The sequence below is a fragment of the Hyperolius riggenbachi genome, chromosome 7 (genome assembly GCF_040937935.1).
Source record: "Hyperolius riggenbachi isolate aHypRig1 chromosome 7, aHypRig1.pri, whole genome shotgun sequence".
In the NCBI taxonomy this organism is placed as follows: domain Eukaryota; kingdom Metazoa; phylum Chordata; class Amphibia; order Anura; family Hyperoliidae; genus Hyperolius; species Hyperolius riggenbachi.
In genome coordinates, this window is record NC_090652.1 from 230,060,521 (window position 1) to 230,083,925 (window position 23,405).

Sequence of the window (23,405 nt, forward strand, 5' to 3'; positions counted from 1 at the left end):
CGCCAACATATTCCGTGGTATGAGTAAGACACAAAAATGGGGTACATAATAATCTAGACAATAGTATACACCAGCCTTACTCAACCTTTTTACCCTGGAGGAACCCTGCAAGTAACTTTTGGATCTCAAGGAACCTCTGCAAACAATTTTTTGGTCTCGAGGAACTCCTGTATATATTTTTCAGGAGGCGTGGTCTTTAAAAGTAGGTGAGGCTGTTAATTTCACTACCTCCTATTACACTGCCACTCATTATACTGTGCTCATTATTATTCAGACCCCCAATTTAGTGCTTCTTTTTACAGTACCCCCTATTATAATGTGCTCTATTATACTTCCCTCACGATGGGGGAAAGTGCCAAGGAACTACTGCAGAGTCCTCAATGAACCCTGGGGTTCCTGGGAACCCTGGTTGAGAAAGCCTGGTATACACAAATATAGATATTGGTACATAATACAGAATTGGTAGACATAGTAATTACAGTGACAAATGTAACATGATGAACAAAATGAATAGACAATTCCAAGACACACAAAAGGGTGAGAGAGCCCTGACCTTGCTTCCTTACAATCTAAATATCAAACAGTTATCAATGGAAATCCATGTAAACATAAAGAAAACAGATAAGCTCCATTTTGACCATGTACTGGCCAGGACTTTTACTCTAGGTCTCCCCAGACCTTCCCTCTTACTCCAGATAAACCTAGAGCTCATACTGTGTTCAGTAGCAATGAGATTGTTGTCAGATAAGTAAAGGTGATGCTTGGAATATGAATTATTTATGATACTGGCTCAAAGACAAGTAAAACCTTTAATAGTGTCTCTTTGAATTGTCTGCTGTACAGCTGAACAAAGGCCAGTGCAGAGAAGGAGCTGTTGTCCTTTTGGCTAGCGGCCTGCCAGCCTCTCAGAAGACTGATCTTGCCAAGCTTACCGCTCTTCTGAAGGCAGAAATATGTTCTAACTACAACAGTGCAGGTGGGTGGCTGTACTCTTTCCAAGTGTGAATCAGTGAATGGGAAATGTGTACAGTTGGTGTTATTTTGTCATGTATAATTATTTATCTATTGAAAATGTAATCCTTGTAGAATATCAGGACAATGAAAAAATAATCACTGCAGTTAACGTGGAACTTTTTTTTTTTTATTAAATCTTTACAGTAAGCCTACAGCGAAAATACACTTGTTAGATTATGAATTGTATATATACGGTAGTATGAATGATACATAGAACATACGTAGTATAGAAAAGAGGGTCAAATTTGGGTTGTTTTTTGGGACGAGGGGGGGTTGGACTCTACACTTTGCTTTGAACTCTTGCTTTACTGTAAAACAAAAAGGGACTTCTGATGATTTTTGTTATTATGGATTATACTACATGCGTATATGTTTATTTCAACATGTCACTTCAGTACACTTTAAAAGTCACTATTCACTTAGAAAAACAGTAGGTTCCCCCATTATAGGGCTCAGAAATTTCTGATGAGTGAGTATTCAGAAATAACCAAGGTGAGAATTAAAGTTTCCCTCCACTATCCTGAAGATATTTATAGCAGGAAGAGTCTGCACCGACTTAAAGTGATCCCGAGCCAAAGCACAGGATCAAAATCAGATAGTTACCTTAAAGAGAACCTGAAGTGAGTAAAATTATTTAAAATAAACACATGACGTAGCTGCAAATGAATATTACATACTAACCTCACCGTCCGTTCCTCTCAGAAGCTCACCATTTTCTTCTTACAGCGATCCCTTTCAGTTCTGACTATATTTTGTCAGAACTGAAATATACCAGTTACTGTCAGTTATATATCAGCAGCTGTCAGTTACAACTGAATGTGCAAGGTAATGTCCATGTTTCCCTATGGCTCAAGTGGTTGATTTTACAGTTTAACAGTGTGCTGACCAGGAAGCTGTTATGGGGTAATGGCCATTTTTCAAATGGAGGATGGAGAATTCCATTGATCACAGTGGACAAATGGGACGCAGGAGAGGAGAAATAGATTGAGTAGTAGACTACACAGAGGTAAGTATTACCTGTGTATGGTTATTTTGACTTTATTTTCAGTTCAGGTCCTCTTTAAGGCTTGAGGCTTCCCTCTCTGATCTTAAAGAGACTCTAACAAAAATGTCATCCTTTTTTCTACCATCCTACAAGTTCCTAAAACTATTCTTATGTGCTCTGGCTTACTGCAGCACTTTCTACTATCACCGTCTCTAATAAATCAGCTTATCTTTCCCCTGTCGGACTTGTCGCCCTGTGTCTGGAAGGCTGCCAACTCTTCAGTGTGATCTGCTATGCACGCCCCTCTCCAGGCCCCTCTATGCACACTCCCGTGTGTGTTATTTACATAAGCCAGCAGCTTCTCTGCTCTCTGATATCAGTGAGAGAAGAGAGCTGGATAAAAATCCTCCTCTGTTAGGCTGTGAAAGGAGCTGGCTGACACATACTGAGGAATTAGACACCGAGCAGAGCTGTCTGCAGGAAGAAACAGCCTGTCAATATTCAGTGCATGAGAGCTGCAGGGGACAAAGGTAAACACACAAATGATCTCTTGAGATTCAAAAGGAAGGCTGTATACAGCCTGCTTGTGTATGGATGTATTTTCTATGTGTGGACATACTGTACATCAACCTACTTCCTGTTTTAGTGGCCACTTTTAAAAACTGTTTTTGACTACTTTTAATGCGGCGGGGAGCGGCGAAATTGTGACAGAGGGGAATAGGCGATGTCCCCTAACGCACTGGTATGTTTACTTTTGTGCGATTTTAACAATACAGATTCTCTTTAAGCCCCCCGTTGCTGAGCGCGGCTCCCTTCAGCATAGGGGCCTCACAACTCTGCCTCCAGAAGCGCGGCCACGGAAGCCCGCGACTCTGGCTTACTGCTCATGCGCGGACAAGCTGGGTCGGCTATTGAGCGGCCACGCTAAAGGAAGAAGAGCTGCGCGGCCACAATATGATTAGCGACAGTGCATTATTGCTATTCTGGGGGATCATGCTCAGCGACGGGGGGGGGGGGGGGGCATCAGAGCAGGGAGGAAAGCGTCAATAGGATCCTTTTTAGGTAAGTAACTAATGTTGTACCCGAGCTTCGGCTTGCGTACTCTTTAAGTATAGCTTTTTTAAAATTTATCATAGCCAAATATACAAGTAAACGCAGCAGGACACCCAGTATAAAACCTGGAGCTCACAATCACTGTCAAGCCGTGGCGTAATACAGAGTTATTACATTATTTAAATACATTAAAGCAAATGCATAATCAGAATAAATGAAGCAATTAATAGGAAGAGCAATGGTACACTAATCTGTGATGTGCAAAAAGGAGCTTAAATAGAGAAACTAAGATCATATTCCCTATTGAACCCTCCTCCCCCAGTACTCCCAAACGCCTTATCCACCTGGCTTCTCGTTTCAGCAGCATTTTGCGTTCATCGGCCCACCATAACAGAGGGAAAAATTTGATTGGACTAGTGTTTGTGCTGATAATATAAGATATCTGGTTAGTGTAACAGTAACTTCAAGCTTTGTAAGCCACTGCTGAGGAACTGACAGCTGAGCTTTTTCAAGAATGTCTCTCAACTTCACCGTTGCAACTTTATTCAGTCTGGTACGACATTCACAATTGCCAGCCATTTGGAGAGAATTGCTTGGTATAGGTTTTGCTGCATATGTCTGCATTTCACTCAGGATTTATACATTTTGTCGCTACAGACGATTAATTTTAAATCTCAGGAAACCATATTGGAGATTGAGGTGTTCAGTTCTGCTCTTCGTGAGGTTTTAAGCCCAACTAAACTCTAAACAGAACAAGGCAAATTGAAGTAGCAATCAGGATGATAAGTGATATAAAGTGTATTGCACTAAAGTGGTGAAAAATATACTTTATTGGCCAAATGTGTTTGCAGCTGCAGTACAGCTTTCAGCTTACATACTGTCCTCTTGGTTTCCCGATGGATGGGGTTTTTTTTGCCTGACAATTCCTTTAAAGGACTTACGAGGCGAAATAGTCCCAAAAAGTTAAATACCTGTATGAAATATCAATGCACGGAGAGCGCCGTCCGCTCTTGCGTCTGCGGAGTAAAGTGGACCTGATTGGGATCGGCTATTTCCGCTTGATCTTAACCCAAGAGACGCTACTTCGCCTGCTCTGAGCCAGGGAAGGTAATTATGGCGATTTATGGTTTTGGATCAAGCCTATATCCTCCGTATTACAATGAAGTCTGCAGTATGTAAGCATTTTGTTAGGTTTCGGTTGCCTTCTTTTATATGTGTTGTTTCTTTTCAGTAACTCATGTAATTGTTGGAGATGACCCTATGCTCCGTACCATGAAGTGCATGATGGGCACGTTAGCTGGATGTTGGATTCTCCGGTCTACATGTAAGTTAACAATAAAAGGGGAAAAAGCACATCAACCATGTCTTACTTCTTTGTTGAATGCTGCTGTTCATTCTCAAACCGGAAAATTGTGTATATATTTTGTGTATGAATTTTATTTCTGAATTGTAAGAAAAACACAAGGATTTTGTATAATTTTGAAAATCCTAAAGTTGCTGCGAGAACCTTAAGATGGGCGAATACTGTGTGGATTCAGAGTGGGAATTGGCAATTAGAGGTGTCCTATGGGGAAAGAAGCGTTCTTACCCTCCTCATTGATGACTCGTGATGTATTGAAATAATATACCTTTATTCAGGGCTGACGAGTCAGAGGACCTGGATTCAGTCGGGGAAAAAAATCCACCAACTCCTAATAACTGTAATTAAGAGAAAATATTGTAAAATATTTTATTTCTCAGATAATAGTCATCAAAAATAACTTACCATATATATATATATATAAAGTTACAGCAGTGCTTAGTCCAAAAAATGAAATAAACCAATCAAAAAATAGTGGTACTTGTGCTGCTACAATAAAGCAGTCACCATATTTTTTTTAAGTCAGATGTACATATCTGATTGGGACTGTATATCTGATGTGTACACAGGAATATTTTATATATCATAAATAACATCTTTGCTGTAAGAATAAAGCCTGATGTGTAGTTGTGTCACTAATGGGGATGGGCAATGAGATGCAAGTAATTCTTCATCGATTCAGGTTTTGCAAATTTATGCTCTCCTCTTTGCTCATGAAATCAATTTAATGGATATAGCAAGGAAATGAACAGCGCTACTTAAAAACAGGCAAGTGCCTACCTGCAAAAGAGTGCAAGCCCCACTTGTGGGATATAATACACACCGAGCATACACATGACCTGTCTACCACCGGAAACCACCACCTGTTTCCTGTAACAGCTTGCATGCAACCTATTAAGTACTCGTCCCTCCCACTGCGAAGAAGTCGATCCTTCATGGGAGGGGCCTAACACTAACTAAATCCTAACCTATGTATAGGCATAGCCTGGGTGCGGCTAATCAAATAAAATTGAAAATTGCGCAAAAGGTGGATCAGCGCAACACCAGGCCGCCTCCGAATGGCCTCCAATCAGAGGTGCGCTGAGCCCCCCCAGAAACTACAAACGCACCTTGAACCCAAACAGAAGCTCTGCATATACACCAAAAGCATGGCTGTTAAGTGGGAGCAGCTGACCAAAAACGAAATAAATTAGTACATAGCAAGGAAATGAACAGCGCTACTTAAAAACAGGCAAGTGCCTACCTGCACCTTGAACCCAAACAGAAGCTCTGCATATACACAATTTATTTGATATGTTGTTGAAATTGGGTTTAGTGACTACGAATTAGGTTACACAGTAGTACGTATGCACTCCCCACAGCGCTGTTGTGAATCCACTGAGAATTTTGTGCACATTGAATGCAGATGTGTTGTCTATCACCCATAAACCCGGTTCAGATTGTTCATGAAGAATGTGTAATAGAGGAAGAACCCCTCATTCTCCAGCAGAGAACCTGCACATCGCTCTTACATGTACTCACAGTTATATTGCCTAGGGCCCGGTCGATGTTCTTTACTATCTCCACCCTCTACAAGGACTACTTTTGTGTTCTGTTTAACAGCTAATCTACAGTTATATGCTAAGTTAGTTAAAATGCATCTATGGTGTACAAAAACCCAAAATTACACTAATGCTTAAAAGTTAGTGTCCCCCAACACATTGTCTTGTTTAATGAGATTCACTGGAGCCCTGTATCTACTGCGTTCTGGTGCATAGATCTGCCCCTTTGCAGGAAATGGCCCTGGCCTTTTCTATATCAGATATAGAAAAGGAAGAGGCCTTTTTCTGCAAGGTAACAGGGCTACACGCTGGAACCTGGCTGATGTGGGGCTCCGGTGAATCTCATTATACAGACAACATACTGGGGCATTCACATTGGCAATGACAGGGTAGAATGGCTGACAGAGTAGAGTGTCAGCATCCTGGCCAGAAGCTTTTTGTTTTCAAAAGCAGACACCATCTTAATATAGCTTTAAAATTCCTAAGCTTTGGCAGTGATGAGATGCCTTTCATATGTAACATGCAAATAAGAGGAGTCGGAGTTGGTGGAATCCTAAACTGAGGAGTTGGAGGATTTTTTACCAACTCCACAGCCCTGCATTTACTGACGCAACATTTTTTTTGGGGGGGGGGGGGGGGGCAAAAAAGTGGCCCAAAAGTGGGGGTCTCGGCTTATACTCGAGTCACTAACAAACAGCAACCCCACCAAGTGCACCCCCACATGCCACAGGCTCATCGGAGCTGAGCGGTGACAGCTTTTTTTAAGTAAAGATTGATTTTCTGTGTGCCGCAGTCCCATCCAAGCAGAGCAGCGCGGAGCAGCATGGCCGCATTGCTCACACCTGCTGTCTGCTGCCCGGGCCTCGGCATATATGGTGGCTGCTTCCACCTGAGTGTCCCCTGTCCCCTCATGCCACTCTCCCCCGCTGTCAGTGCTTCGGAGCTTGGGTCACACAACACGTGGCAAGGAATCCTCTGTAACTGTTAGTTCAAGTCTAATTGCTATGACTCCTGCAGGGGTGCATAGGCTCCACTAGAGGGAGTCATAGCAATAAGACTACGCTATGACCAGCAGTTACAGAAGATTCCTTGCCACGTGCTGTGTGACCCAAGCTCCAAGGCACTGACGCCGGTGGAGAGCGGCAGAGGGGACAGAGGAATAGAAGAGACACTCAGGAGGAAGCGGCCACCATACCTACCGAGGCCCGGGCAGCAGGTGAGAGCAATGCGGCCAGGCTTCAGCTCAGTACATGCCGTCGGCTGCTCACCATAGCAAACTATACATGCTGCTCTGCTTGGACGGGATGGGACGGGATGGGACGGCGGCACACAGAAAATCAATCTTTACTCACAAAAGCTTTCACCGCTCAGCTCCAGGTGGAGGTGCACCTCATTACACGCAGTGTGCTGCCAATCAGAAAGCGGACCTGAACTCAGCACTTCCTCTGCTTTAAAAGATACACAACAGCATAATAACCTTTAAAGAAAAACATTTCTTTGTTACAGCTGATACAAATCACTCAATAAGTCTGCAGTGTGTCTACTTCCTGCTTTCATGGAAGCAGACATAGGGTTAACATCCTGAGCTTTCAAATGAGGGTGCATTTCGTTTTCATTCCGTCCTGTGCAAGAGTTCAGGTCCACTTTCAGCTTACTCTGTATATGCTAGGAAGGATGGTGCAGGCCTTTACTTATACATGCTGCTCTGCCTCTGGCAGGGGGAGATGGATACCACCCACACCACTGTAAACAGCAGCTGGCAAGTACGGGTTGGTGCACTCTGTGCTTATTCTTTTGACATTCATTTTGACTATTAAGACAAACCAATAGCTGCTGCATTTCCTACCCTCGGCTTATACTCGCGTCAGTCATTTTTTCCAGATTGTTTAGGTATAAGTTGGGGGGTCGTCTTATACTGGGGTCGGGTTATACTCGAGTATATACGGTACTTGAGACCACAGTAGGTAGAACCTACGCCGCACCTGTGGCTCTCTAACTCTGATGCTGCATAAATTCTATGCCACGGCTTTACGCAGACCCTAGCCCATTGCTGCTGGCTTCGGAAGTAAACTCACGACAGCTGAACTTCCTCCTATCGTTAAGAAGCCAGTTTCACTGGCTCCTTACCAGGTGATCGCTGTGAGCCAATCACAAAAATAATGAAAACATACGTTAAATGTGAGGCCTTTGAAATAATACATTAGCTGTGCGCCAAAGGCAAAATTGCAGTCTTAAACAGGACCCTAATGTTGTCACTTCCTTACTTTAAAGCGGAATATAACCCTGCATTTCAACTTTGCCCTAAAACATTATTTACAGCATATTATATGCAAAAAGCATTTTTTTTTTTACTAGACCAGCATTGGAAGGGTTAAACACAGAGGTTTTAAGTTCCGTGGAGAGATATGCAGACGTTCAGATAGTTACATTCTATTTAGTTATATGTATATATTTAGAAATGTTACACACTCTTTGGCTGTCCTCCAACTCCTTCTCAGTGAGAGAGATGAGTCACATTCAACACTTAGATACATTTATGTAAACAAAATGTATCTCTCTCAAGTTCGGATGCGTCTGCAGAAATCTCCAGGTACTTTAAAGCCCTGTGTAACCCTTCCAATGCTGGTCTAGTAAAAAAAAAAATTGCTGGTTGCATATAATATACTGTAAATAATGTTTTAGAGCAAAGTTGAAATGCAGGGTTATATTCCGCTTTAAAGAGACACTGAAGCGACTTTTAAAACAGCTTTTTACCTTATATTCTACATGGACATGTTTGCCCCTGCTAAAACGCCGTTCTCCCACGCCAGAACGAGGGGTCTTTACCCCTCAAATCCCCTCCGTAGTGCCCGGGGATCGCTTCCTGCTTGAGGCAGGGTTAACGGCCGCAGCCCTGCCTCTCAGCGCGTCTATCAGCGCTGATCGCCGCCTCTCCCCGCCCCTCTGTCTTCCTTCACTGAGAGGGGCGGGGGAGAGGCAGAGATCCGCCGCTGATAGACGCGCATGGAGGCAGAGCTACAGCCGAAAGCTCTGCCTCCCGGAGCAGCAAAATCTACGACCAAGTTGGTAGTGGATTTTGCAAGGGGGGATTTGGGGGGTAAAGACCCCTCGTTCTACCGTGGGATAGCAGCATTTTAGCAGGGGCAAACATGCCCATGTAGAATATAAGGTAAAAAGCTGTTTTAAAAGTCACCTCAGAGTCTCTTTAAAGTGGATCCAAGATAAAAAACTAACTATAGCAAGTAACTTGTCTGTATATCTTATCTAAAGTTTAGATGGTTTACACCGTAAATATATAGTAGCAAATATATCGGCGCCAAGGGACAATGGAACCGCCGCTGAGAAGAACAATGTCCAAAAGTTCAGAAGTCAGGCATACATCAAAGGTCAGCGCAGGTTTAGAAAGTAATTGTATGTAGGGAATGGTAAATTCTTCACCACAATATATCAAATGCTCAGAGGTAGGTATCCGCCAAACATCAAAACTAGAAAAGGCTTACCAGCTCCCAACAACCCACATTATAAGGTTGTGAAATGGCTCATGTCACAGATAACGTCCAGGGAACATCAGACGTCGTGAAGATCCAGTGGACATCCGTGTGGAGGTAAAGTTTCAGGAATTTATATAGGAAAACAAAAACGGCAATATCTAAGCGTAACCCGTTTATTTAGATAAAATTTCTTTAAAAGGCAGTAGACATAAAAACGATAACTCACATACGGGGCCCATAAACAGGGAACCCCAGAAGATTAGCGCGCATGTAATGGTCAATCGAAGATCAATAGACAATGGTGCCGCCTGTTACCTTCCTGGGAAGGTAACAGGCGGCACCATTGTCTATTGATCTTCGATTGACCATTACATGCGCGCTAATCTTCTGGGGTTCCCTGTTTATGGGCCCCGTATGTGAGTTATCGTTTTTATGTCTACTGCCTTTTAAAGAAATTTTATCTAAATAAACGGGTTACGCTTAGATATTGCCGTTTTTGTTTTCCTATATAAATTCCTGAAACTTTACCTCCACACGGATGTCCACTGGATCTTCACGACGTCTGATGTTCCCTGGACGTTATCTGTGACATGAGCCATTTCACAACCTTATAATGTGGGTTGTTGGGAGCTGGTAAGCCTTTTCTAGTTTTGATGTTTGGCGGATACCTACCTCTGAGCATTTGATATATTGTGGTGAAGAATTTACCATTCCCTACATACAATTACTTTCTAAACCTGCGCTGACCTTTGATGTACACCGTAAATATAGCTGCAAACAGCTTCTACAGTATATGATTATTGTGATTAAATAAGAGCAGCCATATTCTGCTCGTCATCATTACACAAGTAAGCTGCTCTGCATCTCCACCCCTCAGCCTGTGAAAACTCCCCTCTACACACCCCCTTGCCTCTGAAATCTCAGCAGCTCCCGGCTGATAACGCCACCTCCTCCTCCTTCAGGAAAAGACCCCTCCTCCCCAGACTGAGCTCCCATGAGCACTTGCTACATGGAGCTCAGAATGCCTAGCCGCTGGATGAGCTGTGGGCGTGGCTTGTTTAGTTTATAGGTAATTAGGGCATTAAAAAATATTTGGCTTGATGAATGCCCTATAAAATATATGTAAGGGGCACAATTGTGAAATGTGTAAAAGTTTATCTCGGATCCACTTTAAAACAAACATTCGACATCTCTCACTTCCTCCTCAAGACCACCTCTAGAAGTCTGCAGGTGCATTCCCATCCACGAACGAGTGTGGCCACACTGCACAGGTGCAAACGGCTCACACCTGCCCAGTAGCATAGAGCCGATCTTACTCTGCTAGGAAAGCCAAGCTTGAGTAGCTCCATGCTACTGGTCAGGTGCAAGCTGTTTGCGCCTGTGCAGTGTGGCTGCGCTCTTGTGGACAAACCCTTGTCAAGGAGCACCTGGGGGGGGAGGGGGTTGTCCCCAGTGCTGGATCAGCAAAGTGGAGGGGATGAGGGAAGTCTCTAAATTATGCAGACGTGAGTATCTAACTTGCATTTTCTACAGTCACAGGTACCCTTTAATCAGGGGCGTAACTGTAAATCATAGAGCCCCCCAGTAAAACTTTGATAGGGCCCATCTTGCAGGGGTCATAAAACAAGTGTGGACATCATAATCTTCACGATAGCCTGGAATTGTGAGCATCTGCGCTGAATGCAAAATTCAAAACCGAGGCCCCAATAAGCATAAAAACTTTTAAAAGGGGGAAGTTTTGGTGGACTTAAATCCTTCGCAGAATAACAGACTGAGAGCCGTTATTTTAAACAAGACAACATAAAATGCAACGCGTTTCGCAGGTCACATTTCCGCTTCATCAGGCAATTAATGGAGAAAAGTGGGGGGAAAATGCCAAAGGATACAATGCTCAGGACCCATAAAACCAAATTATTGCAATAGCATTTTCAAGAAAAATAACATATGTTGTTATTATGTGTACTGGGAAATGTGAAGCATATATATCAAGTGATAAAGAGTTGTTATACACTTTTATCAACCTCATGCTATCAGAGCTATTCCTTGAAACCTATTGGTGTAGAATAAAGCATTTTCTTGAGATAATGGCAGTGCTTACTATATGTCTACGACCTATAAGTGGTGGTCAGTGCTTAAACACATTTATGGTGGTCAGTATAAATAATGGAATGTGCAGCGGTGGGGAAGGACAGGGAGACCTGTGAAACGGTGATGAAAAAAGGGGAACATCACTTACCAAAGGGAGTCCGTGTAACAGCCAAGTGCCTCTGTGCTGAGAATATCTCTGTAAGTGAGCTGCTGCAGATCTAACAATGCAAAGCAGCCAGTCCCCGTCACAATACAAGATCCTCAGGAACGTCGAGCATCTCTTGGTTATCACTTGGTTTGTTATTTCATATTATTTTAGTCTTGAAAAAAGTGTAGCAGACTATTCAGTGTTTGTCGTGGGCTTTTAGAGACCACCACGAAGACAGCCGAGCAGCTAAATGGCTGTGGGGGTTATGATTGGACACGCTTGCTTCAGAACATACTCCAGTGTACAATTTTCTGTGTTTGTTCAGGGGTGAAGGCCTGCCTGGAGTCAAGTGGGCGAGAAGCAGAAGAGCTGCACGAAGTACAGGGCGGACCTCACAGAGCTCGCCTCAACAGAGAACAGCTGGTAAATTTTTATTCCTCTTTATTAAAAGCCTTGTATTCACATTTCTGTGACCAGCAAACACTTGCTCAGGAGCAATAAAGTTATATTTTAAGTGGGCAATTATGTTCATTGTTAAATGTCTGACTTGTGTTACTCTATAAACACGTAAGAACAATGCAGTAATTGTTATTTTCTTGGCGTTAATGTCTGAATTGTTGAAGCGCCTTCCCCGAAGCCAAGTGCAACATTTGCTTGTGGAATTAGTAGGTCTCTTCAATCCGCTGTTCTTTTTTCTGATCTCCAGCAATGCTCCAACTTAGGAGTCAGCAGTTAGAAAAGGGGGGAAGTCGTATCCTGTTGAAAAGGGCGCCGGCAGGGCCGGTTCTAGAGTTTTTGCTGCCTGAGGCATTTGCAATGATCGCACAGCACCTGACAATTTACTCTGCTTCATTTAATGTTCTCACATGACATGCTGCATTTCAACACAATCGCACACTGGCTGACTGACTGTGAGTCTGTGACAAACTGCTCAGCCACTAAATTCCTTCTCAGTCAGGACAGCAGTGCCACCTCCTCCCTTCTGCTGTGCAAGTCAAATGAAACACTGCTGCTCTCCTACCTCCTCACTCACTGTCAGGCTCCTCACACAGCACAACAAGCTGCTTTTCCTCTATGATGACCTCTTTACCTTGCTCTCCTCTCGCTTCTCCTCTTACTCTGACTGCGTGATGTTAGTGTAAACACAGTACAAACATGCTGCCCTTGTAATCTCTGCTCCTCATGCAAATATTTCACCTTGCTTCATGAGAGAACTGGCCGTGGGCGCCGGGCCGCCTGCTATGTTAACTATGGCTATAAATAGTGGGAGTCGGTGCAGTTGAAAAGGAGCATGTGGCGCCCTTTCGAAAAGGATGCCTAACTGTCTGCTGTGCAAACCGTGGCTACAGACAGCAGGTGGGCCGGGGGTTAAAAGCAGGTGGGGGGGAAGGCGATTTTAAAGTGTACCCACTAAAAGAAAAATGCATAACTGGGGCTTCCTCCAGCCCACTTCAGGCAGATCAATCCCTCCCAGTCTTCCCAGACCACCTAGATCCTCTGCTAGGTGGCACAGTCATTTCACAAGTTGACGCAGTCTGTCCGCTCGTGTGCTCCTGTGCGCAGTAGTACTGAACAAGTGCATGACTCTCCCAGCGATGACGGTAATGCGATGGGGCGCACAGCCAGGCCCCACATGCGCGGTAAGCCGGACTAGTGAGTATGCCCTGACTGGAGGAATTACCGAACTGCCTAGCAGAGAATCCAGGCGGCATGGGAAGATGGAGAGGGACCAATCTGCCTGAAGGGGGCTGGAAGAAGCCCCAGGTATATGCATTTTATTTTAGTGGTCCCAGGTTTTCTTTAAGGTTAGTTGCACACCAGGATGGGGGGGTGGAGCTTACGGTTGGATACCAGCGGGGGGAGGGGGGTTTCATGTTAGTCACCCTCCAGTGGGGTTTTGTGTGAGATTAGGGAGCAGTTAAGTCAGCACTGGGTAAACTACAGCCTGTGGGCCATATCAAGCCCACATGGGCTGTGAATCCAGCCTGCAGCTTGGTGGCCAGATTCCCCTCCTCCCTCTCTCTCTCCCTCTCTGTAGAGTTGCGAGCAGGTGATAAGAAGAGGGTTAACTCACCTATTCGCCGCTTCCAGCACCAGATCTCCATGGCCCCAGGGGTGTCACGGGACACGCTGTCAGGATGAAAATTGGTGAATTTACTGATAGTCTACTACTGGCTATTTCCTGCGCCTTTTCAACAACTGTCTTATCAAGTGTATGCCTCAGGGATCCCTGCCTTCGCCCATAGGCTGAGGCTAGTCAAGTAAGACCTTTCCTGTTATTTAATGGCATTGCAGGGATTGCCACTGGAGAAGTGAGACACTGGCAGAAGAGGATGAGAACAGCACAGCGAGAGTCTGATACTGAAGTCCCTAAAGGGTTTTAAAAAACACAGCTGTCTACGTAACTAAGATCAGTTTTAGATTATGAATTTAAATTATACATTTGAAAATACATAAAACCATTGCAGTGTTTGCATATCTGATGAGATATTCATATATTTTGCATAGGTTTAAAGCTACTCTCCAGACACAGTTCCATGTATACCTTCTGATGGCTTAGCTATTAGAGCACATACGTTTTACATTTCTTTTGTCAAATTATTTTTCGTTCACATTGGAGTGTTTCATTTGACAATATAATCGCTAATAGGATGCATGTATATTGTAATGGTTTGTTAGCAGTGTGGTGCAGCAAATCATTTTGGAATAATGCAAAGCATGCTGTACGGTATTGGATAGCTTGCTTGTGCACAGTTGCGGTGAAGCATACTTTACACTACACTAAGGGCCTATTTCCACTTTGGTGCCACATTTGTTTAGGAATTTGAATTGGCACCTGTGCTACTGTGGAGCTGCAGCCAAATCGCTGTAGCCATGCCATGCACAGCTATAGGGAATGCAATGCGTGTTGCCGTAAACTGCAGTATGCCGTCCAGAGTCGCACAGGTATATGATTCAGACGGCAAGCCATTGATGGAAAAGACAGCTTTTTCACGTGTGACTCACATGCAGGGAAATGCTATGTATTCCACAGTAGTGGAAAGGGCCCTAACTGTATGCTTCACATCGCACAAATATGATGCCACTTTTCCCTTCCATTGTGATTCTGTTTTTACAGGGTACGCAATTTGACACCCAAATGTGAACCTAGCCTTGGCTTCTGCTGCTAAACATGGCGTTTTCAGAATGTAGCCACATTGCCTGAAGCAGCCGAGTTGAAGGTGCTAGTTCCAGGCACTGTGGGTGAAGGTATGGCTTAAAAGGAACCTTAACTCTACAAAAAAAAAAATAAAAAAAAAAAAATGAGTTTTACTTACCTGGGGCATCTACCAGCCCCCTGCAGCCATCCTGTGCCCTCGCAGTCACTCATGGCTCCCCTGGTCCCCCGCTGCCAGCTAGTTTTGTTTTTGCCAACTGGGAGTCGGCCGGCCGCCATGCGTACGTTTTTACGCATTCCTGCTGGTGCAGGAAGCTATTGCAGACATCAACAAGTACAGTTTGACGCGTTACGGGTGTAATGCGTAAAATTTTACGCATTACACCCGTAACGCGTTAAAATGTACTTGTTGATCTCTGCAATAGCTTCCTGCACCAGCAGGAATGCGTAAAAACGTACGCATGAGTGACTGCGAGGGCACAGGATGGCAGCAGGGGGCTGGTAGATGCCCCGGGTAAGTAAAACTCAATTATTATTTTTTTTATTTTTTTTTTTAGAGTTAAGGTTTCCTTTAACTTCAGCAGCAGCAGTAGTTCAGAGTATGGCAGAGCACAAGATATATTTTTTTGTGAAGATTGAAGCCTGCGTCAAAGGAAGGGTGGTGCAGCGAGTGGGTCCAAACCAGGTACTTAAAGTGGACCCAAATTTAAAAATACAAGATTTCAGAAATAAAATCTATTTTCAAAATTATAATAATAAATAGCAGCCTTTTTTCAGCTGCATGATGACAATTTTAAAATATTTTACATTTATTGGAGGAACCCCTCCCTTCCTTTCAAATTGCCGGGATTTTTCCAGCAAACTGGTGGAGTAGGTGGTGTCCGGCAATGGAGGAATTGCTAATGGCTGCCCCCAGTATAACCCTAGCTATGAAAAGAGAAGGGTGAAAAGCATGCACTGAAATGATCATAGGTTTGAAGGAGTGTTTATTTATATGTGTCAGAGTGGTGCAACTAAATATTTTTAATTAAAAAAATGTTTGGTTTGGGTCCGCATTAAGGGGAACCCAAGGTGAGAGGGATATGGAGGCTGCCATATTTATTTTTCTTTTAAACTACCAGTTGCCTGGCTGTTCCTCTGATCCTGTGTCTCTAATACTTTTACATCAATAAGTTACATGGAAATGTAGTTTATGGGGAGGCTCTGGAAATTTCAAAAATAGTCTATCGTCTTTCGTATCCAAAAAGCACAAAGTTCATAATTATAATCTTCAAACGTGAGAAATATATTCATTCAAAAGCATTAATTAACAGTTTAGGCCTATTAGGGCTTCAAGGGATTACAAGGCTTTTGTTTTCATAGGCAACAACGTCAACTTGTTTTGGGAAAGGTGACCCTTCTTCAGGCCTTATAAATGCAACAAAGCTCTGTATGGAATCGAAATTTGGGATAATCATGAAATATAGTGACAAAACATCTGGACAAAATAAAGCCAAACAAGGCCACCCCTAAACAAGCCAGCAAACAGGACTGCTGTGAAGCCATGTGACCAAGACAATAGACTATTTTTGTAATTTGATTTCTGGAGCCTTCCCTTAAACTACATATCCTTGTAACTTATTGATGTAACGTGAAGTGCAGTGGAACACCATTTAAGGTGCCCATACACTTACTCGATTTCCCGCCGATTGACAGCAGACTCAATCACTGTGATCGAATCTGCTGTGAAATCGATACGCAAACGCTGACCGATTTCTGCCCGGAATCGATCGATCCCGTCGATCTGTCTACGCGGAAAATATCGCTCGATCACCGGGAGTGTGTCGATAGCAACGTTCGAATATCTGGCGACCGACACTAGCAGCAATACATTACCTGTGCTGCCGACGCGTGTCCCCGCTGTGCTCCCGCGGTCTAGTCTTCGCTCTGGGCTCTGGCTGGCTTCACTTACTTCCTTTCGGGGGAAGTATAAACAGTAGAGCACCCTCTACTGTTTAAACTTCCCCCCCCGACAAGGAAGTAAAGTAAAGCCAGCCGAAACCCAGAGCGGAGAAGAGGCAGCGGGTGACTCGCGTAGGCCGGCGGCAGCTCCACAGATTGGGAATCGATTTCATAGTGAAATCGATTCAAAATCGGTTTGCAGTGTAGGCAGCCTATAGATCTCTCTGTGATCTGATTAGATCACAGAGGGATCTATCTGCTGGTCGATCTGGTGGCAATCGACCAGTGTATGGCTGCCTTAAAGATAAAAGAATTCTCCCACATCTTGTAATACTAATCTGACTGTATTAGCCACATGCTTTCAGGGTTGTGACTCAGACACTACTGATGTCAGAACAACAGGACTTGCTAAGTGACTGGAATTGTTAAAAAGAAAATAAATGTGTTATATATGTTATGTCACTGAGTGCTTACATGGGACTAGGAAAAGTTAAAGTGTAACTGTCAGGCATAAAATAAATAAAAAAAATATTTATTTTTATCTGGTAAACAAGTAATAAGGATGCTAACAGGCAATCCAAAAGTTAAAAATCACTATTACTTTTCTTGTTGAGTAGTAGAAGCAGTAGAATGTTGTACCTTGTTAGTTGTACTGTGTTAGCCATCAGTAAAAGCAAGGAGTCTTGAATCAGGATGATACCATTTATTGGCTAACTCTAAGTTAGCCAATAAATGGTATCATCCTGATTCAAAACTCCTGATTCAAAACTCTTGTTGATAAATGATCATTTCCCAGTTTACCTGACTCTTATTTGGTACATTGCCGCACAAAGGAAGTTACAGGGCATGCTGGGTTGTCCTTTCTTGCTTCTCTACTTTCCCCTCAGACTTAATGAACAAGCGACACCCATGCTAACCTAGAAATAAAAAACACATATATAAGTACACTGTAGATAAATACTACTTCTACTTACATAACAGATGTATTGTGCTATCCACGTAATGATTCCTGTGAATTTTATAAAGGAAAAGCAAAAAATCCTATTCTAGGCAGTGGCCATCTTGCCAAGCTAATGCTGACATCATATCCTCCCTGACTCTTGTTTCCCCCCCCCCTCCCTTCTCTTGCTCATTGTGTATTCATCAGCTGCCCTCCTCCCAGAGTCTTCAGACACTCCCACTGAGGTGTATACTAACAACTGCACTGTCTTTTTTTTTTTTTATTTACACATCCAATCACTGAGCCACCTCAGCCTTGCTTGTAAACACAAGTAATCAGAGGGTTTTTCTGATAAGCAGCTAGGCAGGGAAAAAAATGGAAGAGGAGGAATATATTATAGATAAAAAGAACTCCCAGCATTCATCTGTTTGGTACTAGGGCCAGTGCTCCTAAAGTATGTGATAACTACAAACCATAACAGCAGAAAAAGTTTTGCAAGTTTTGAATGCAGGATTAGCATCTTTATCATTTAATACACTCAGACCAGTTGCTGTTGAAATTTGATTTTTATGGTGACAATACCACTTTAACTAATGCAGTCCGATTGGCTAAATCCTCTTTCCCTCCTGTTTTCCCTCACACACTTCTGTTCCTCTCTGATTGGCCAATATTTCTCATGCTGAGACAATGCACTTTCTATTGCAGAGCTTGGTGGGAGTGCCTGAAGACTGGGAGGAGGGCGGGCAATGCATACACAATCAGGCAGAGGAGAGTAAGGGAGGAAATGACATCAGGAATGGCTTCAAAATACACAGTTAAAAGGATTTTCTCTTTTTGTACTATAGAAAAATTACTAAAATCAAAATGTGGACAGTGTAATACATATGTTATGTAAGTAGAGCAAGTATTTACTTATATACAGTATGTGGGTTTTTTCCTGGGTTAGTATGGCTGACAGCTCCTCTTTAATCTCACGTGCTTCTACTGCAATAGCTAAACAGAAGCTCCTGTACATATATATTTTCATAGTTTGCAGTATATCTGGCCCTTTACGGGCTTGTATTGCGAACCTTGAACAGTTCCCCTGGTAGGTTGTGGAAACTGGCCATTTCCTTTGGCTGTTTTTGGACTCTGACACTGTCAGAAAGCTGCTCGTGCTGCGGATTGTTGTAATAACGGGAAACAAATCAGCAGATAATCAGCATGCTGCTGGTGTAGATCCCAATACCGCTACTCACTTGTGCAGAGTAGCCGGGAAAGCTCTGCTACAAGGTAGTATTTAAACTGAAAGACAGCACATCCACAAACCTAATCGTGAATCGATAATAGTCTCTAGAAAGGCAACGTCCGTAAATAATCCAGTGTATGAAGACTACATGCTACCCTTTTTTAAAGGAAGTTTCCCATTACAGGAATATTAGATACATGCTTGGATGAGCCTCCTAAAAGACTATTTTTGAATATTGTGGAGGTTCTGGATGTTTGTTTAAATAATTTGATTGCAGTGGATGCCAACCCAGAGATGGACTAAAATGAAATAAGGCCCTAGACAAAGTACTGTAGTAGCATTGGCCCCCACTTATGATCCATTTGGTAATCTACGTCGGAGAGGGATCCGAGAAGGTGGCAGGTGGGCTCCTCGACATCCATTAGGCCCCAAGCACCTGCCTAGGTTTACCTTGTAGATGATCCTGCTCTGTGCCAACCACTCATAGACTGCAGCCCCCAAGTAGGCCAATTAGCACCAGGTGAGTTCTGCACAAGCTGGTATGACTCCCTCTCTCTGTTACTCTGTGGGTTTATTTCTAAAGGTGAAAATATAAAATCTTAGCCCAAAAAAAACAGAGATTTATTGTTTTTTTACCATTTTCATAGCTTCACATTTATAAAAGTGCAGAGAAGCTAAAAAAAAATCTAAATTTTTAGCATTATTGCCATATGACCTGAAAAATAGTATTTATCGCCAGTCTACCATTCTTGCCATGTTTATAAAACATAAAATATCACCAGAATATATGGAGAAAAACAAGTCCAGCTACACTTTCATGAAGAGCAGGTCTGTTGGCTCTGTATAGCAGCAATGCGGACACGGATAAATGTACGCGATTGGTGGAAGGGGATAGCACTGTGCATGATGGGAGGAAAGGGACGGCCGGTGACGTCAGACGCCACGCTTTGATACAAATAATGGCGATGTGATAGCGCAGTCACCGGCCTCCCTGCACCCTCCGGCATACCTCTGAGGAAACAGCTCTTGTTGTGAAACAGCTGTCAGGTAGGGGAGAGCGCTTCCCATCGGGGGCCTCCTCTGGTTATTCCATCTGCTGCAATAAAAAGCTTTTATGGTATCTGAGCATTGGTGCCCACCGTTCTTCTTACTTTCTTAGTTTAAAGTGAACCCGAGGTGAAAATGAGGTAAACAATTGTATCTATGCTCCTATTCCTAAAAGAAATACTTTGGTTTTTTTAGACATACCATGGTTTTATTTCTTATTTACAAACTAGATTAAATGTTTTCTTGCTTCTGCTCAGTGCCTGCCTAATAAGTGTCCCAGAGTTAGAAAAAGGTCAATAGTTTGTGTATTCTATCTTCCCCTGCCCACAGAAGTTGTATTCTGGCAGGAAAACTTTTATGGCTGTAATTTGCGTATTAGTGGTGTTTACTATATTCCCAACAAGTTGCCAACAACACAGAAGCTGTCACTTCCATGCTTCACTTCAGGCAGCAAAATAAAGCAAGTAAAACAGCCTGGTTACTAATATGATTTGTACTGTACCTACACATGGTTAGCTCATCATGTCACATGTCGCCTCGGGTACACTTTAATCTTTGAAATAATACACTTTACATATAACACTATAAAACATGAAGATATTTCAAGACTCTGTCACAGTGCCAGTGCCTAAAGTCATAAACTCTAACCCTAGAGGCATACCAGCTTCGTCAGAGGCCACAAATAAGGTACAGACGAATAAACACATCTACGGCACCGCAGCGCGTTATCTGATCTGATCTGAGATGGTGCTGAAAAGGTTAAAACAAGCATTAGCTGCCACATTACAGAACTGAAAATTAATAGGGGGACTCCTGGCTTCCAGATGTTGGTAAGAGGAAAACTAAAGATGGCCATTCATCAGGCGATTTGGCGGCCGATCGGCCATCCAATTTGATTATTATAATCGAATTGTATGAAAATTGGTCCCACCAAGTGCATGCCGGACCGACAATGCGACCAATTTTGGGGCGAAAATTGGACGCATTCTTGATCGCGCGTGCTGCAAGATGTTGCTTGGTCGGGTGAACGATGGTAATGGCGGAAACCCCCAACGCTGTCTCCCCTAATGTCCATGTTCCCCCGTGCCCTCTGTACAGTGTATACATTACCTGTCCGTGGCCTCCGCTTGTCCCTCTGCTGCTCTGAGCGCATTCTCCTCTCCATACACGCACGCCCCACATGGTTTCCTAGTAAGGGCGCACATGTAACGTCACACAAGCGCCCTTAGTAGGAAACTACGTGGGGCGTGCGTGTATGCAGAGGAGGAATCCCGGAAGCCAGCGGGGGACAAGCGGACATAATGTATACACTTTACACGGGGCACTGGGGGGACATTGACTTTAGGGGACAGCGGCGAGGTGGACCTATGCAGCGCACAAGGCCGATTCTCTAGAAATTTCATGCTGAAATTGATCAGGAATCGGCCTGTGGTATATGGGCAGCTGACAGATCTCTCTCTTATCAGATTCGATGAGAGAGATTTGTCTCTTGGTTGAATCTGCCCATCATCGTTAGATGTATCGCTACCTTTACTACTGTAGATCCCTGTAGAGAAGTCAATATTTGGTAGTAATTTTTGATTTTAATATATTGTTGTTAAAATGCCCTATTTATGTGAAAATATGATCTGAAGGAAATTATTTATTTTTGTTTATACAAGTAGCAACTGGTGATTGTTTTGTGATTTCTTATTGGTTTGTTTTTAGTGGGGGTTATGGTACATCTTGAATTAACATGAGAACTACTCTTCAACCAAACCACAGCAAGCTGTTTGAGCTGCTAACTTTAGTATTTTCAATGGATTTGAAGCATGTATTGACTAAAATATTACAGCCCACGCTGACAGCCTTTTTTTCAAATATCTTTACTTTTTGACATAGGCCAGGATATTAAAAGAATCTGTTTTGATGTGGGCTTTATGTTGAGACTTGAAAATTGACAACAGTGATGAAATGAGTTGACCTGAACATCTACTGCTTTTATATTTTTGTGTTCAGGCTTACCCACCACTCTATAGAGCTCAGTTGTGTAAGGCCATTTAAGGATTCTGATTTCTTTGTCATATATATTTTTATTCTGCTGTATCCTCGGGTGCCATGTTTAAATCTCTTACCTGATGCAATGTGGCTCATGTTATTCTCATTACAGCTGCCAAGGCTACTGGATGGATGTCATTTTTATTTCCTGGGACTCTTCAAAGAGCACAAAAAAGAAGACTTAACTGAGCTGGTGAAAGTCGCCGGAGGCCAAGTCCTAATTCGCCAACCAAAGCCTGATAGTGATGTGACCCAAACCATTAACACAGTGGCTTACCATGCGAAGGCCGATTCCGATCAAAGGTTCTGCACACAGTATATCATTTATGACAAGGCTTCCAAATATGTCCCGGGCAAAATACGACAGGGCAAGGTATGGTTTGCCCCCTCAAGCTGGCTTATTGACTGTATCACTTGTTTTCAGCTGCTGCCGGTACCAGAGTAAGTTGGCCAGGCAAACCCCAATAACGCTTTTAACCACATCCATTAACTAAACCATGCTGAGTTTTTTTTTTTGTGGGGGGGGGGGGGGGGGTGTTTTGTTTTTTACTTGACATGATGAATTAGTACTGCGGAAAACATCACATGAAAGACTTTGAATTCCTGCTGAAATGACCTTTGGAATCTAACATTTTAAAGAAAGCAGAAGCATTATTAAGTTTCACTTTTAAGTATGGCTTTGTTGGGACTGAAATCTTGAAAGGAATATAATTGCAGTCTTGAAAGGTCTAATTTCTTTTTCTTCTTTATTTCGTAAGCATCATCATATGTGTCATAACTAAGGGTGTAGATTACAAACTTTAAACAATCATGCTGAAGCGATGGGGAAGGAGAGAAGCATCTGGTCCAACAGAGTTTACAATCTATTGCTAAATAAAACCTCCCTGAAATCCTGCAGTCTTATTTTATGTTTAAAGGGCAAAATCTACCTTTAAAGAGGAACTGTATCCAACAATTGAACTTCATCCCAATCAGTAGCTGATACGTCTTTCCTATAAGAAATATTTACCTTTTTCTCAAATAGATAATCGGGGGAGTCTGTATGACTGATATTGTGGTGAAACCCCTCCCACTAGGTCCTGACAGTTTCCTGTCTGTGACCCTTGTTGCATTGTGGGAAATGACGGTTTCCAATTGCCAAGAACCAGTATCTCCCTCTGTGCACGTGTTTATCTATAAAAATAGAAACTTTTAGCCTATCACAATGTTAGTGGGTGTGGTTATAAATAATGGCAGTTGGTACTGTCTAGCTTCTTTCCTTGTCTGCCAGTAGTAAAGATGATGACATACAGGCTCATTGTGGATCAAACAACATGAACAAATGACATGGTGAATAGCAATCATTTCTTGATCTGTCTTCTATTTTTTTAACTTC

General features: G+C 43.0%; 1 protein-coding gene across 1 annotated transcript in view; it reads left to right on the forward strand.

Moving 5' to 3' along the window:
• BARD1 (BRCA1 associated RING domain 1) overlaps positions 1-22,544 on the forward strand; it is a 133,058-nt gene extending 110,514 nt beyond the window's left edge. The window contains exons 8-11 of the mRNA XM_068246982.1: positions 844-976; positions 4,284-4,376; positions 12,006-12,103; positions 22,143-22,544. Of these exons, the coding sequence (XP_068103083.1) occupies positions 844-976; positions 4,284-4,376; positions 12,006-12,103; positions 22,143-22,475 (657 nt within the window). The 3' untranslated portion in view covers positions 22,476-22,544. The remainder of the gene's footprint in view (positions 1-843; positions 977-4,283; positions 4,377-12,005; positions 12,104-22,142) is intronic.
• The last annotated feature ends 861 nt before the right edge of the window (positions 22,545-23,405 follow it).